Below are 14985 nucleotides of genomic sequence, written 5' to 3'. Positions count from 1 at the left end.
TGGTAGCATGATAAATGGGAATGAGGATATGGAGGTAGACATCACCATATCTGAGGTAGAAGCGAAACTCAAACAGCTTAATGGGGCTAAATCGGGGGGCCCAGATAATCTTCATCCAAGAATATTAAAAGAATTGGCACAAGAAATTGCAAGCCCATTAGCAAGAATTTTTAATGAATCTGTAAATTCAGGGGTTGTACCATATGATTGGAGAATTGCTAACATAGTTCCTATTTTTAAGAAAGGGAAAAAAAGTGATCCAAGTAATTATAGGCCTGTTAGTTTGACATCTGTAGTATGCAAGGTCTTGGAAAAAATTTTGAAGGAGAAGGTAGTTAAGGACATTGAAGTCAATGGTAAATGGGACAAAATACAACATGGTTTTACAAAAGGTAGATCGTGCCAAACCAACCTGATTTCCTTCTTTGAGAGAGTAACAGATTTTTTAGATAAAGGAAACGCAGTGGATCTAATTTATTTAGATTTTAGTAAGGCGTTTGATATTGTGCCACATGGGGAATTATTAGTTAAATTGGATAAGATGGGCATCAATAGGAAAATTGAAAGGTGGATAGGGAATTGGTTAAAGGGGAGACTACAACGGGTCCTACTGAAAGGTGAACTGTCAAGTTGGAGGGAGGTTACCAGTGGAGTTCCTCAAGGATCAGTTTTGGGACCAATCTTATTTAATCTTTTTATTACTGACCTGGGCACAAAAAGTGGGAGTGTGCTAATAAAGTTTGCAGATGATACAAAGCTGGGAGGTATTGCTAATTTAGAGAAGGACAGGGATACCCTACAGGAGGATCTGGATGACCTTGTAAACTGGAGTAATAGGAATAGGATGAAATTTAATAGTGAGAAGTGTAAGGTCATGCATTTAGGGATTAATAACAAGAATTTTAGTTATAAGCTAGGGACGCATCAACTAGAAGTAACGGAGGAGGAAAAGGACCTTGGAGTATTGGTTGATCATAGGTTGACTATGAGCTGCCAATGTGATATGGCTGTGAAAAAAGCTAATGTCGTCTTGGGATGCATCAGGAGAGGTATTTCCAGTAGGGATAAGGAGGTTTTAGTACCGTTATATAAGGCACTGGTGAGACCTCACCTGGAATACTGTGTGCAGTTCTGGTCTCCCATGTTTAAGAAGGATGAATTCAAACTGGAACAGGTACAGAGAAGGGCTACTAGGATGATCCGAGGAATGGAAAACTTGTCTTATGAAAGGAGACTCAGGGAGCTTGGCTTGTTTAGCCTAACTAAAAGAAGGTTGAGGGGAGATATGATTGCTCTCTATAAATATATCAGAGGGATAAATACCAGAGAGGGAGAGGAATTATTTAAACTCAATACCAATGTGGACACAAGAACAAATGGATATAAACTGGCCACTAGGAAATTTAGATTAGAAATTAGACGAAGGTTTCTAACCATCAGAGGAGTGAAGTTTTGGAATAGCCTTCCGAGGGAAGTAGTGGGGGCAAAAGATCTATCTTGCTTTAAGATTAAACTCGATAAGTTTATGGAGGAGATGGTATGATGGGATAACATGGTTTTGGTAATTAAATATTCATGGTAAATAGGCCCAATGGCCTGTGATGGGTTTTTAGATGGGGTAAGATCCAAGTTACCCGGGAAAGAATTTTCTGTAGTATCTGGCTGATGAATCTTGCCCATATGCTCAGGGTTTAGCTGATCGCCATATTTGGGGTCGGGAAGGAATTTTCCTCCAGGGCAGATTGGAAGGCCCTGGAGGTTTTTCGCCTTCCTCTGTAGCATGGGGCACGGGTCACTTGCTGGAGGATTCTCTGCTCCTTGAGGTCTTCAAACTACAATTTGAGGACTTCAATAGCACAGATATAGGTGTGAGGTCTTTTTTAGGAGTGGTGGGTGAAATTCTGTGGCCTGCATTGTGCAGGAGGTCAGACTAGATGATCATAATGGTCCCTTCTGACCTAAATATCTATGAATCTATGAATCTGCACCGTGGGTATAGTTTTCAGATGTGTATCTGCTCTAGTCTCTGTTTTAGTCTGTTCTGACGTCAGTGGGGAGGCTGGTAGGCCCTTGTGTAGTACTCTCATTCCAAGAACCTCGGGAATAAACTGGGATCCTCGCTGAACGGGCAGCCAGTGCTCCAGGCTTGCCTCCCACATACAAGAGCTATCTCAACTAGCATTGCTGTTCAGGAACATCTTGGAGTGATAGAGACCCTGCAGATACCACTAATCTCTCAAGCTGCCTGTTGTTCAGACATTCTCTCTCTATGTGGGTGCACCTGCTCTCGGTGTCTGGAAAACCCGCTGCAAGCTTCCCATCATCTCGGCGTAAGAGGCGCATCCCAGCAAAACCACAGCTGCTAGCATGTGTTACTCCTGAGGGCATTCTGGGCCAAAAATTTAAATCCGCAAGTTTTATTTATCAGTAGATGAATGCGGAGGCTTCAGCATGGCAATGGGAGCACAGGCCACTGGCTGCATGAAGGTGGGAGATCACCATGCAGCGCCCCCACCCCGGGACACGGACTCAGAGCCTCTCCCTTGACCCCCTCAGACAGTAACCGTGTTAGGCGGTTTATGACGAGATGGGACCTGTGAGTGCACAAGCTGGAGAAATGAGCTCCGAGCCGTGACCTGACCTGTGGAACTGCAGCGGCTCCAGCACACATTTAGGTGGTGGCATTTTAGGCACTTTGACTTCTGGCTGCGTCGTCATCCCTTCTCCTAATCATAGAAATGTTGGGCTGGAAGGGACTTCGAGTGGTCATCTAGTCCAACCCCCAATGCTGGGACAGGACCAAGTAAACCGAGACGGAGGCTTTGGATTCTTTGACCATGGGATGGTGTTCCAAGAAGGAGGAGTGCTAGGCAGAGACAGGCTCCACCTAACGAAGAGAGGGAAGAGCATCTTCGCAAGCAGGCTGGCTAACCTAGTGAGGAGGGCTTTAAACTAGGTTCACTGGGGGGAAGGAGAGCAAAGCCCTGAGGTAAGTGGGGACATGAGATACCGGGAGGAAGCATGAGCAGGAGAACGCGAAAGGGGAGGGCTCCTGCCTCATACTAAGAAAGCAGGACAAACACCAAGTTATCTCAAGGGCCTATACACAAATGCAAGAAGCCTGGGAAACAAGCAGGGAGAACTGCAAGTCCTGGCACAGTCAAGGAATTATGATGTGATTGGAATAACAGAGACTTGGTGGGATAACTCACATGACTGGAGCACTGTCATGGATGGATATAAGCTGTTCAGGAAGGGCAGAAAAGGTGGGGGAGTTGCACTGTATGTAAGGGAGCAGTATGACAGCTCAGAGCTCCGGTATGAAACTGCAGAAAAACCTGAGTGTCTCTGGATTAAGTTTAGAAGTGTGAGCAACAAGGGTGATGTCGTGGTGGGAGTCTGCTATAAACCACCGGACCAGGAGGATGAGGTGGACGAGGCTTTCTTCAGGCAACTAACGGAAGTTACTAGATCGCAGGCTGTGGTTCTTATGGGAGACTTCAATCACCCTGATATCTGCTGGGAGAGCAATACAGCGGTGCACAGACAATCCAGGAAGTTTTTGGAAAGTGTAGGGGACAATTTCCTGGTGCAAGTGCTGGAGGAACCAACTAGGGTAAGAGCTCTTCTTGACCTGCTGCTCACAAACCGGGAAGAATTGGCAGGGGAAGCAAAAGTGGATGGGAACCTGGGAGGCAGTGACCATGAGATGGTCGAGTTCAGGATCCTAACACAGGGAAGAAAGGAGAGCCGCAGAATGCAGACCCTGGACTTCAGAAAAGCAGACTTTGATTCCCTCAGGGAACTGATGGGCAGGATCCTCTGGGAGAATAACATGAGCGGGAAAGGAGTCCAGGAGAGCTGACTGTATTTTAAAGACTCCTTATTGAGGTTACAGGGACAAACCATCCCGATGTGTAGAAAGAATAGTAAATATGGCAGGCGACCAGCTTGGCTTAACAGTGAAATCCTTGCTGATCTTCAACACAAAAAAGAAGCTTACAAGAAGTGGAAGATTGGACAAATGACCAGGGAAGAGTATAAAAAAATTGCTTGGGCATGCAGGAGTAAAATCAGGAAGGCCAAATCACACCTAGAGGTGCAGCTAGCAAGAAATGTCAAGAGTAACAAGACGGGTTTCTTCAGGTATGTTGGCAACAAGAAGAAAGTCAAGGAAAGTGTGGACCCCTTACTGAAGGAGGGAGGCAACCTAGTGACAGAGGATGTGGAAAAAGCTAATGTACTCAATGCTTTTTTCACCTCTGTCTTCACAAACAAGGTCAGCTCCCAGACTACTACACTGGGCAACACAGCATGGGGAGGAGGTGACCAGCCCTCTGTGGAGAAAGAAGTGGTTCGGGACTATTTCGAAAAGCTGGACGAGCACAAGTTTCTGGGGCCGGATGCGCTGCATCCAAGAGTGCTAAAGGAGTTGGCGGATGGGATTGCAGAGCCATTATCTTTGAAAACTCATGGTGATCGGGGGAAGTCCTGCACGACTGGAAAAAGGCTAATGTAGTGCCCATCTTTAAAAAAGGGAAGAAGGAGGATCCTGGGAACTACAGGCCAGCCTCACCTCAGTCCCTGGAAAAATCATGGAGCAGGTCCTCAAGGAATCAACTCTGAAGCACTTAGAGGAAAGTGATCAGGAACAGTCAGCATGGATTCACCAAGGGCAAGTCATGCCTGACTAATCTAATTGCCTTCTATGATGAAATAACTGGCTCTGTGGATGACGGGAAAGCAGTGGACGTGTTGTTCCTTGACTTTAGCAAAGCTTTTGACATGGTCTCCCACAGTATTCTTGCCAGTAAGTTAAAGAAGTATGGGCTGGATGAATGGACTATAAAGGTGGATAGAAAGCTGGCTAGATTGTCGGGCTCAACGGGTAGTGATCAATGGCTCCATATCTAGTTGGCAGCCGGTATCAAGTGGAGTGCCCCAAGGGTCAGTCCTCGGGCCGGTTTTGTTCAATATCTTCATTAATGATCTGGAGGATGGTCATGCACCCTCAGCAAGTTTGCAGATGAGACTAAACTGGGAGGAGTGGTAGATACGCTGGAGGGCAGGGATAGGATACAGAGGGACCTAGACAAATTGGAGGATTGGGCCAAAAGAAATCTGATGAGGTTCAACAAGAACAAGTGCAGAGTCCTGCACTTAGGACGGAAGAATCCAATGCACTGCTACAGACTAGGGACCAAATGGCTTGGCAGCAGTTCTGCAGAAAAGGACCTAGGGGTTACAGTGGACAAGAAGCTGGATATGAGTCAACAGTGTGCCCTTGTTGCCAAGAAGGCCAATGGCATTTTGGGATGTATAAGTAGGGGCACTGCCAGCAGACTGAGGGACGTGATCGTTCCCCTCTATTCGACATTGGTGAGGCCTCATCTGGAGTACTGCGTCCAGTTTTGGGCCCCACACTTTAAGAAGGATGTGGAAAAATTGGAAAGAGTCCAGCGGAGGGCAAGAAAAATGATTAGGGGACTGGAACACATGAGTTATGAGGAGAGGCTGAGGGAACTGGGGATGTTTAGTTTATGGAAGATGAGAATGAGGGGGGATTTGGTAGCTGCTTTCAACTACCTGAAAGGGGGTTCCAAAGAGGATGGCTCTGGACTGTTCTCAGTGGTAGCAGATGACAGGACAAGGAGTAATGGTCTCAAGTTGCAGTGGGGGAGGTTTAGGTTGGATATTAGGAAAAGTTTTTCACTAGGAGGGTTGTGAAGCACTGGAATGCGTTATCTAGGGAAGTGGTGGAATCTCCTTCCGTAGAAGTTTTCAAGGTCCAGCTTGACAAAGCTCTGGCTGGGATGATTTAATTGGGGATTGGTCCTGCTTTGAGCAGGGGGTTGGACTAGATGACCTCCTGAGGTCCCTTCCAACCCTGATATTCTGTGATTCACCCTGGGGCCCATACCCCTCCCACACACCAACCCCCAGCCCAGAGCCCCCTCCTGCACCCCGAAACCCTTTCTTTCTGACCCTACCCTGGGGACCATACCCCTCCCACACACCAACCCCCAGCCCGGAGCCCCCTACTGCACTCTGAACCCCTCATCGCAAACCCCATCCCAGAGCCCACACACCCAGCCAGAGCCCTCTCCCCCCTCACACTCCAACCCCCTGCCCCAGCCTGGTGAAAATGAGTGAGGCTGAGGGAGAGCGAGCGGTGGAGGGAGGGGGGATGGAGTGAGCAGGGGTAGAGCCTTGGAGAAGGGGTGGGCCTCAGGGAAGGAGGCGGGACAAGGGTGTTCGGTTGTCTGCAAATAGAAAGTTGGCACCAGGGGGCAGCCCATGCTCCAGCCCGTGGTCCCGCCCTGGGGCGGCCCATGCTCCAGCCCGTGCTCCAGCCCTGGGGCGGCCCGTGCTCCAGTCCTGGGGCAGTCTGTGCTCCAGCCCGTGGTCTCGCTCTGGGGAAGCCCATGGTCCCGCTCTGGGGCGGCCTGTGCTCCAGCTCTGGGGCAGGCCCAGCCCATTGTCACCACACGACCAGGCCAGGCCGTGATGCCAGTGCCCCCTTGCTATGAGGCCACCCTGCAGCTGGTGCCTTTCCAGTCCAGCTGCCAGATCAGGCTGCGCCTCAGCTGCCTACCCTGTCCCCCGACATGAACTCCCCTGCTGTGGGGGGCCTGGCAAGCTCTGCACGGCTGCTCGCCACAGGCTGGGCTGCAGCTCACAGGGAGTTTCCCTTGGCTGTAGAGCGAAGCACACACTGTGCCTACCCCCGAGGGCTGCCGAGACCGAGCACTCTCCTGCCTGCAAGCACGCGGGGACAAGGTTTTGTACAGGAAGCAGCAATGAGTGCGGAAGTGGAGAGTCAGCTGCGTGGTATTCTCCTTCAGCAGCGAGCACTCGGCCCATGAGGAGCTGTGATACAGCCAGCTCTGCCGGCTGGCCCCGGCGCCCAGAGAACGCGTGGCAATACAGGGCCATGGATTCCCCTCTCTCTCCCTCCTCTGCCAGGAAGGAAGCTGGGATGTTCCTGACTCTAATCCTCCTGCTCTCTGGTCGCAGCCTGCGAGCCATGGCTGCCCAGAGCCCACAAGGTAATTCTCGCGCTCACTGTTCTGTGAATCTCAGCTGCCCAACACTTTCCTGAATCCGCTCCCTGCCTTTGTTCTACAGGCCACATTTGGAGCTTCAGGAACATGCCTCACTGAGAGGCCACCCCAGGCAAGGCAGGAGTTCAGCAGCATGAGGCTTACGGGGGGGAAGGGGGGGCCCGCGATGTGAATATCTAGCAAGGGGAGGCCATGCTGGCTCTGGAGATTGTGCGCTGTCTGTAGATCCTTTGACCTGTGGGTTCAGAGCCATCCCATCTTAGGCAGGCATAAACTCATCACCACCTGATGGCGGTTTGGGGGCCTTTGTGAAGCATTTGGTAAAACTCAGGTCACTTACTCATGGTGCCTTGTCTGCATCACAAGTCACCGCCACAAACTGGCCCCTTTGCTGTCTCAAGGATAAGGCCTGAATGGTCCACAGAGGCTGAATTCACTTCTCCCCCTAGACCCAGGGCTGAGGCATGTTGCCAGGGGTGGGGGAGAAGAGGCTTGCATTGCTGCATCCTCTGTGGCCAGAGGCCGCCACTGTGTCACTTGGGCACCTCGTTGTGCTACAGGGGCTCAAAAATATATCGGCACCAGTGACATAGCAATGACGAGTGAAGACGCTGCTCAAGGGATGACATCTGTCCACAGGGCAGTACATGGCGTCCGTCAGGGTGTCTGTCTGCAGGGGCATGATGTGGTGTCCATCGGGGGATGGCTCTGTGGGAGTGATGTCTGACTGCAGGGACAGTACATGGCATCCGTCAGGGTGATGTCTGGTGTCCGTCAGGGTGACGGCTGGGGGGGGACATCAGGCCTCAGGGCAGTACGTGGCATCTATTGGTGATGGCTCAGGGTGGTGACGTCTAGCCACAGGGCAGTGCGTGATGCCTGTCAGGGTGATGTCTGGCCTCAGGGCAGTATGTGGCATCTGTCAGGGTGATGACTCGGGGGTGACAGCTGGCCACAGGGCGGTACGTGGCGTCCGTCAGGGTCACAGCTCAGGGAGGTGATGGCTGGCCGCAAGGCAGTACATGGCATCCCCAGCCTATCAGCACCACTCCTGAATGGCTGCAAGAATTGGGGAAGTCCAGCAGGGAGCTCCTGAGCTCTCTGCTTCCCCCACTGAGGCAGCAAGCAAGAGGCCATGGGAAGACTCAAGGCCAGATCCCGCACTGGAAGTACTATGTTGCAAAGCTGTCAAGCTCCCGCCCTCATCTCCATGGGGAAAGAGGCTCTAATCTCATCAGCCTCCAGTTTGAACCCTCAGAGCACAGGCCTCAGGTTCCAGGAGTAGGGCAGGAGGCAGGTGCTGCTCATATCCATTCTCTCTGGAGAGGGAAGTGGAGGGGTCAGCTGTAGACCACAGGCAAAGATTCAGAGAATGAGTCAGTTTCTTGTAACGCTGAGTAAGGGACTCTATTAGAATAAAGAGCACAGCATTTTCCCATAAGTCCTGCCAGGCCCATGGGCCTGCAATGCAATTAGCAGAGCTGCTCAAACTCTCAACCATGGAGAGTCCCTCTCTCACTGCATGGAGTTTAGCAGCAGGATGTGAGGCCCTGATAAGTATCTGCACCGTGGGTATAGTTTTCAGATGTGTATCTGCTCTAGTCTCTGTTTTAGTCTGTTCTGACGTTAGTGGGGAGGCTGGTAGGCCCTTGTGTAGTACTCTCATTCCAAGAACCTCGGGAATAAACTGGGATCCTCGCTGAACGGGCAGCCAGTGCTCCAGGCTTGCCTCCCACATACAAGAGCTATCTCAACCAGCATTGCTGTTCAGGAACATCTTGGAGTGATAGAGACCCTGCAGATACCACTAATCTCTCAAGCTGCCTGTTGTTCAGACATTCTCTCTCTATGTGGGTGCACCTGCTCTCGGTGTCTGGAAAACCCGCTGCAAGCTTCCCATCATCTCGGCATAAGAGGCGCATTCCAGCAAAACCACAGCTGCTAGCATGTGTTACTCCTGAGGGCATTCTGGGCCAAAAATTTAAATCCGCAAGTTTTATTTATCAGTAGATGAATGCGGAGGCTTCAGCATGGCAATGGGAGCACAGGCCACTGGCTGCATGAAGGTGGGAGATCACCATGCAGCGCCCCCACCCCGGGACACGGACTCAGAGCCTCTCCCTTGACCCCCTCAGACAGTAACCGTGTTAGGCGGTTTGTGACGAGATGGGACCTGTGAGTGCACACGCTGGAGAAATGAGCTCCGAGCCGTGACCTGACCTGTGGAACTGCAGCGGCTCCAGCACACATTTAGGTGGTGGCATTTTAGGCACTTTGACTTCTGGCTGCGTCGTCATCCCTTCTCCTAATCATAGAAATGTTGGGCTGGAAGGGACTTCGAGTGGTCATCTAGTCCAACCCCCAATGCTGGGACAGGACCAAGTAAACCGAGACGGAGGCTTTGGATTCTTTGACCATGGGATGGTGTTCCAAGAAGGAGGAGTGCTAGGCAGAGACAGGCTCCACCTAACGAAGAGAGGGAAGAGCATCTTCGCAAGCAGGCTGGCTAACCTAGTGAGGAGGGCTTTAAACTAGGTTCACTGGGGGGAAAGGAGAGCAAAGCCCTGAGGTAAGTGGGGACATGAGATACCGGGAGGAAGCATGAGCAGGAGAACGCGAAAGGGGAGGGCTCCTGCCTCATACTAAGAAAGCAGGACAAACACCAAGTTATCTCAAGGGCCTATACACAAATGCAAGAAGCCTGGGAAACAAGCAGGGAGAACTGCAAGTCCTGGCACAGTCAAGGAACTATGATGTGATTGGAATAACAGAGATTTGGTGGGATAACTCACATGACTGGAGCACTGTCATGGATGGATATCTGCTGGGAGATCAATACAGCGGTGCACAGACAATCCAGGAAGTTTTTGGAAAGTGTAGGGGACAATTTCCTGGTGCAAGTGCTGGAGGAACCAACTAGGGTCAGAGCTCTTCTTGACCTGCTGCTCACAAACCGGGAAGAATTGGCAGGGGAAGCAAAAGTGGATGGGAACCTGGGAGGCAGTGACCATGAGATGGTCGAGTTCAGGATCCTGACACAGGGAAGAAAGGAGAGCCACAGAATGCAGACCCTGGACTTCAGAAAAGCAGACTTTGATTCCCTCAGGGAACTGATGGGCAGGATCCCCTGGGAGAATAACATGAGGGGGAAAGGAGTCCAGGAGAGCTGACTGTATTTTAAAGACTCCTTATTGAGGTTACAGGGACAAACCATCCCGATGTGTAGAAAGAATAGTAAATATGGCAGGCGACCAGCTTGGCTTAACAGTGAAATCCTTGCTGATCTTCAACACAAAAAAGAAGCTTACAAGAAGTGGAAGATTGGACAAATGACCAGGGAAGAGTATAAAAAAATTGCTTGGGCATGCAGGAGTAAAATCAGGAAGGCCAAATCACACCTGGAGGTGCAGCTAGCAAGAGATGTTAAGAGTAACAAGACGGGTTTCTTCAGGTATGTTAGCAACAAGAAGAAAGTCAAGGAAAGTGTGGGCCCCTTACTGAATGAGGGAGGCAACCTAGTGACAGAGGATGTGGAAAAAGCTAATGTACTCAATGCTTTTTTTGCCTCTGTCTTCACAAACAAGGTCAGCTCCCAGACTACTGCACTGGGCAGGACAGCATGGGGAGGAGGTGACCAGCCCTCTGTGGAGAAAGAAGTGGTACAGGACTGTGTAGAAAAGCTGGATGAGCACAAGTTTATGGGGCCGGATGCGCTGCATCCGAGAGTGCTAAAGGAGTTGGCAGATGTGATTGCAGAGCCATTGGCCATTATCTTTGAAAACTCATGGTGATCGGGGGAGGTCCTGGACGACTGGAAAAAGGCTAATGTAGTGCCCATCTTTAAAAAAGGGAAGAAAGAGGATCCTGGGAATTACAGGCCAGTCAGCCTCACCTCAGTCCCTGGAAAAATCATGGAGCAGGTCCTCAAGGAATCAATTCTGAAGCACTTCGAGGAGAGGAAAGTGATCAGGAACAGTCAGCATGGATTCACCAAGGGCAAGTCATGCCTGACTAATCTAATTGCCTTCTATGACGAGATAACTGGCTCTGTGGATGAGGGGAAAGCAGTGGACATGTTGTTCCTTGACTTTAGCAAAGCTTTTGACAGGGTCTCCCACAGTATTCTTGCCAGTAAGTTAAAGAAGTATGGGCTGGATGAATGGACTATAAGGTGGATAGAAAGCTGGCTAGATTGTCGGGCTCAACGGGTAGTGATCTTTGGCTCCTTGTCGAGTTGGCAGCCGGTATCAAGTGGAGTGCCCCAAGGGTCGGTCCTGGGACCGGTTTTGTTCAATATCTTCATTAATGATCTGGAGGATGGTGTGGATTGCACCGTCAGCAACTTTGCATTTGACACTAAACTGGGAGGAGAGGTAGATATGCTGGAGGGTAGGGATAGGATACAGAGGGCCCTAGACAAATTAGAGGATTGGGCCAAAAGAAATCCGATAAGGTTCCACAGGGACAAGTGCAGAGTCCTGACGGAAGAATCCCATGCACTGCTACAGACTAGGGATCGTAGGGCTAGGCAGCAGTTCTGCAGAAAAGGACCTAGGGGTGACAGTGGACGAGAAGCTGGATATGAGTCAATAGTGTGCCCTTGTTGCCAAGAAGGCCAATGGCATTTTGGGCTGTATAAGTAGGGGCATTGCCAGCAGATCGAGGGATGTGATCGTTCCCCTCTATTCTACATTGGTGAGGCCTCATCTGGAGTACTGTGTCCAGTTTTTGGGCCCCACACTACAAGAAGGATGTGGAAAAATTGGAAAACGTCCATCGGAGAGCAACAAAAATTATTAGGGGTCTGGAACACATGACTTATGAGGGGAGGCTGAGAGAACTGGGATTGTTTAGTCTGCGGAAGAGAGGAATGAGGGGGGATTTGATAGCTGCTTTCAACTACCTGAAGAGGATGGATCTAGACTGTTCTCAGTGGTAGCAGATGACAGAATGAGGAATAACGGTCTCAAGTTGCAGTGGGGGAGGTTTAGGTTGGATATTAGGAAAAACTTTTTCACTAGGAGGGTGGTGAAACACTGGAATGCGTTACCTAGGGAGGTGGTGGAATCTCCTTCCTTAGAAGTTTTTAAGGTCAGGCTTGACAAAGCCCTGGCTGGGATGATTTAGTTGGGGATTGGTCCTGCTTTGAGCAGGGGGTTGGACTAGATGACCTCCTGAGGTCCCTTCCAACCCTGATATTCTATGATCCCATGATTCTAGACCATCCCTGGGAGGTCTTTGTCCAACCGGTTCTTTAAAATCTCCATGGATGGGGATTCTACGGGAGACCTTGGAAGCCTATTTCAGAGCTTAACTACCCTTGTAGGTAGAAATATCTTCCACAATATCTAACCTAGATCTGCCTTGCTCAGAGTAAGCCAATTACTTCTTGTTCTCCATGTCCACTGAAGGCAGGACAGTTAATCACAGTCCTGTTTTAAACAGCCCCTTATCGTAGTTGTAGACTGATCAGTCCCTCCTCAGTTGCCTTTTTTCTAAGGCTAAACATGCCCGGTTTTTTAACCTTTCCTCACAGTCAGGTTTTCTAAGGCTACATCTACGCTACGGCACTTACCGCGGCACCAGTGCTGCTGTAGGGCTTGGGGTGGAGATGCTCTACACTGACGTGAGAGAGCTCTCTCGTCGGCTTAACTCCTGCCTCCACGAGAAGCAGTAACGGTATCAGCAGGAGAAGCTCTGCCTCCGAAACAGCGCTCTCTATGCTGACACTTCGCTCGGTGTAATTTACGTTGCTCAGGAGTGTGGATTATTCACACCCCTGAGCAACACAAGTTACATCAAAGTAGATGTAGACAAGGGCTAAACCTTTTATCATTTTTGTTACTCTCCTCTGTACTCTGTCTCCCCTGTTTGGGCACAGTACTCCAACTGATGCCTCCCCAGCGCTGAGCAGAGCGGGACAGTTACCTCCTCTGTCTTACATACAACACTCCTGTTAATACACCCCAGAGTGATACCAGCCTTTTTTGCAACTGCAGCAGATGGTTGGCTCTTATGCAATTTGTGCACCACTATAGCCCCCCCCACACACACATTCTTTTCACCTGTACTAACACCTAGCGCAGGGGTGGGCAAACGACAGCCCAGGGGCCGGATCTGGCCCCTCAGGGCTTTGGGTCCCGCTCCCGGGATTGCCCCCTGTGGTGCCGCAGGCCCCGCACCGCTCTCCGAAGCGGCCGGCACCACGTCTCTGGGGCCCCGGGTGGGGGAGCAGAGGGCTCCGTGCATTGCCCTTGCCTCCAGGCAGGACCCCCCGCAGCTCCCATTGGCTGGGAACAGGGAACCGCGGCCAATGGGAGCTTCAGGGGAGGTACTTGGAGGCGTGGCAAGGGCAGCACGCGGAGCCCTGTGCCCCCCTCCCCCACAGGGCCGCGCAGGGACGTAGTTCTGGCTGCTTCCCGGAGCGGCGCAGCACGGGGCCAGAGCAGGCAGGCAGGCAGGGAGCCTGCCCTGGCCCTGGTGCACGCCGCTGCCATGCCTGAACCCCTCCTGCACCCCCCCTCCAACTCCCTGCCCTGAGCCCCCTTGTGCACCCCACACCCCTCCTGCACCCCAACTCCCTGCCCTGAGCCCCGTCGCACCCCGCATCCCTCCTGCACCCCAACCCCGTGCCCTGAGCCCCTGCCACACCCCACACCCCTCCTGCACCCCATCTCCCTGCCCTGAGCCCCGTCACACCCCACACCCCTCCTGCACCCCAACTCCCTGCCCTGAGCCCCTGCCACACCCCACACCCTCCTGCACCCCATCTCCCTGCCCTGAGCCCCGTCGCACCCCACACCCCTCCTGCACCCCAACTCCCTGCCCTGAGCCCCCATCACACCCCGCATCCCTCCTGCACCCCAACCCCGTGCCCTGAGCCCCTGCCACACCCCACACCCCTCCTGCACCCCAACTCCCTGCCCTGAGCCCCCATCACACCCCGCATCCCTCCTACACCCCAACCCCGTGCCCTGAGCCCCTGCCACACCCCACACCCCTCCTGCACCCCATCTCCCTGCCCTTAGCCCCGTCGCACCCCACACCCCAACCCCCCCGAGCTCCCTCCCACGGAGCGCAACCCTCCTGCACCCCAACCCCCTTCCCTGAGCCCCCTACTACACCCTGCACCCCTCCTCTGCCCCAATCCCTTGCTCTGAGCCCGTTCCTGCACACCACACCCTCTCCCACACCCCGCACTCCAACTCTCTGCCCTGGCCTTGCATACAATTTCCCCACCCAGATGTGGCCCTTGGCCCAAAAAGTTTGCCCACCCCTGACCTAGCCAGTTGTTCCCCATTTTGTAGTTGTGCATTTGATTTTTCTTTTTAAGTGAAGTACTTTGCACTTGCCTTTACAGAATTTCATCTGGTTGATTTCAGACCAATTCTCCAATTTGTCATGGTTGTTTTGAATTCTAATCCTGTCCTCCAAAGTGCTTGCAATCCCTCCTACCAAATGTTATAAGCGCACTCTCTACTCCATTATCCAAGTCATTAATGAAAATAATGACTAGTGCCAGACCCAGGACTGACCCCGACAGGACCCCACTAGATCCACCCTTCCCGTTTGACAGTAAACCATTGATAACTAGTCTTTGTGCCCCATCTCTTCCCAGAACAGCATCCCACGGTGGAAGAAACTGAAGCTCTTCCTTTGACACAGTCTGCGCTGCCTTGCATTTGTCTCCAGGATGCATGTCCTGGCCTGGGCCCTTCCCCTCTACTAGAAGGATGGACCCAGACTGTGCCTCTGACTCCTTCACCCTCACACCCAGAGCCCTGTAGTCACTGCTGACCTGCTCAGGGTGAGATCCAGCAGTGTCCTTAGTGCCCATGTGGATGAGTAGCACGGGGTAGTGGTCAGGGGGATGGATGAGCCTGTTCAGCCTTTCAGTAACATCTTGGATGCAGGATCCAGG

General features: G+C 51.8%; 1 protein-coding gene across 6 annotated transcripts in view; it reads left to right on the top strand.

The window, feature by feature from the left end:
• IL2RG (interleukin 2 receptor subunit gamma) overlaps nt 1-14985 on the top strand; it is a 49240-nt gene that overhangs the window by 13427 nt on the left and 20828 nt on the right. For 3 of the 6 annotated variants that reach the window (XR_012160649.1, XR_012160648.1, XR_012160647.1), the window contains exon 4: nt 6703-6789. The exons of 1 other annotated variant lie outside the window; for it this stretch is intronic. Coding sequence is in view for 1 of the 5 variants with exons in the window: in XM_073358641.1 (XP_073214742.1) it covers nt 6846-7049 (204 nt within the window). In the remaining 4 variants the exon portion in view is untranslated. Of the gene's footprint in view, nt 1-6702; nt 6790-6845; nt 7050-14985 lie in introns of those variants that run through there. 2 more of the 6 variants (XM_073358641.1, XM_073358642.1) reach the window with 2 other exon arrangements.

The sequence above is a fragment of the Lepidochelys kempii genome, chromosome 9 (genome assembly GCF_965140265.1).
Source record: "Lepidochelys kempii isolate rLepKem1 chromosome 9, rLepKem1.hap2, whole genome shotgun sequence".
Taxonomy (NCBI): Eukaryota; Metazoa; Chordata; order Testudines; family Cheloniidae; genus Lepidochelys; species Lepidochelys kempii.
Note: the sequence above shows the minus strand (reverse complement) of the source record. Positions and strands in the feature narration are given on the sequence as shown.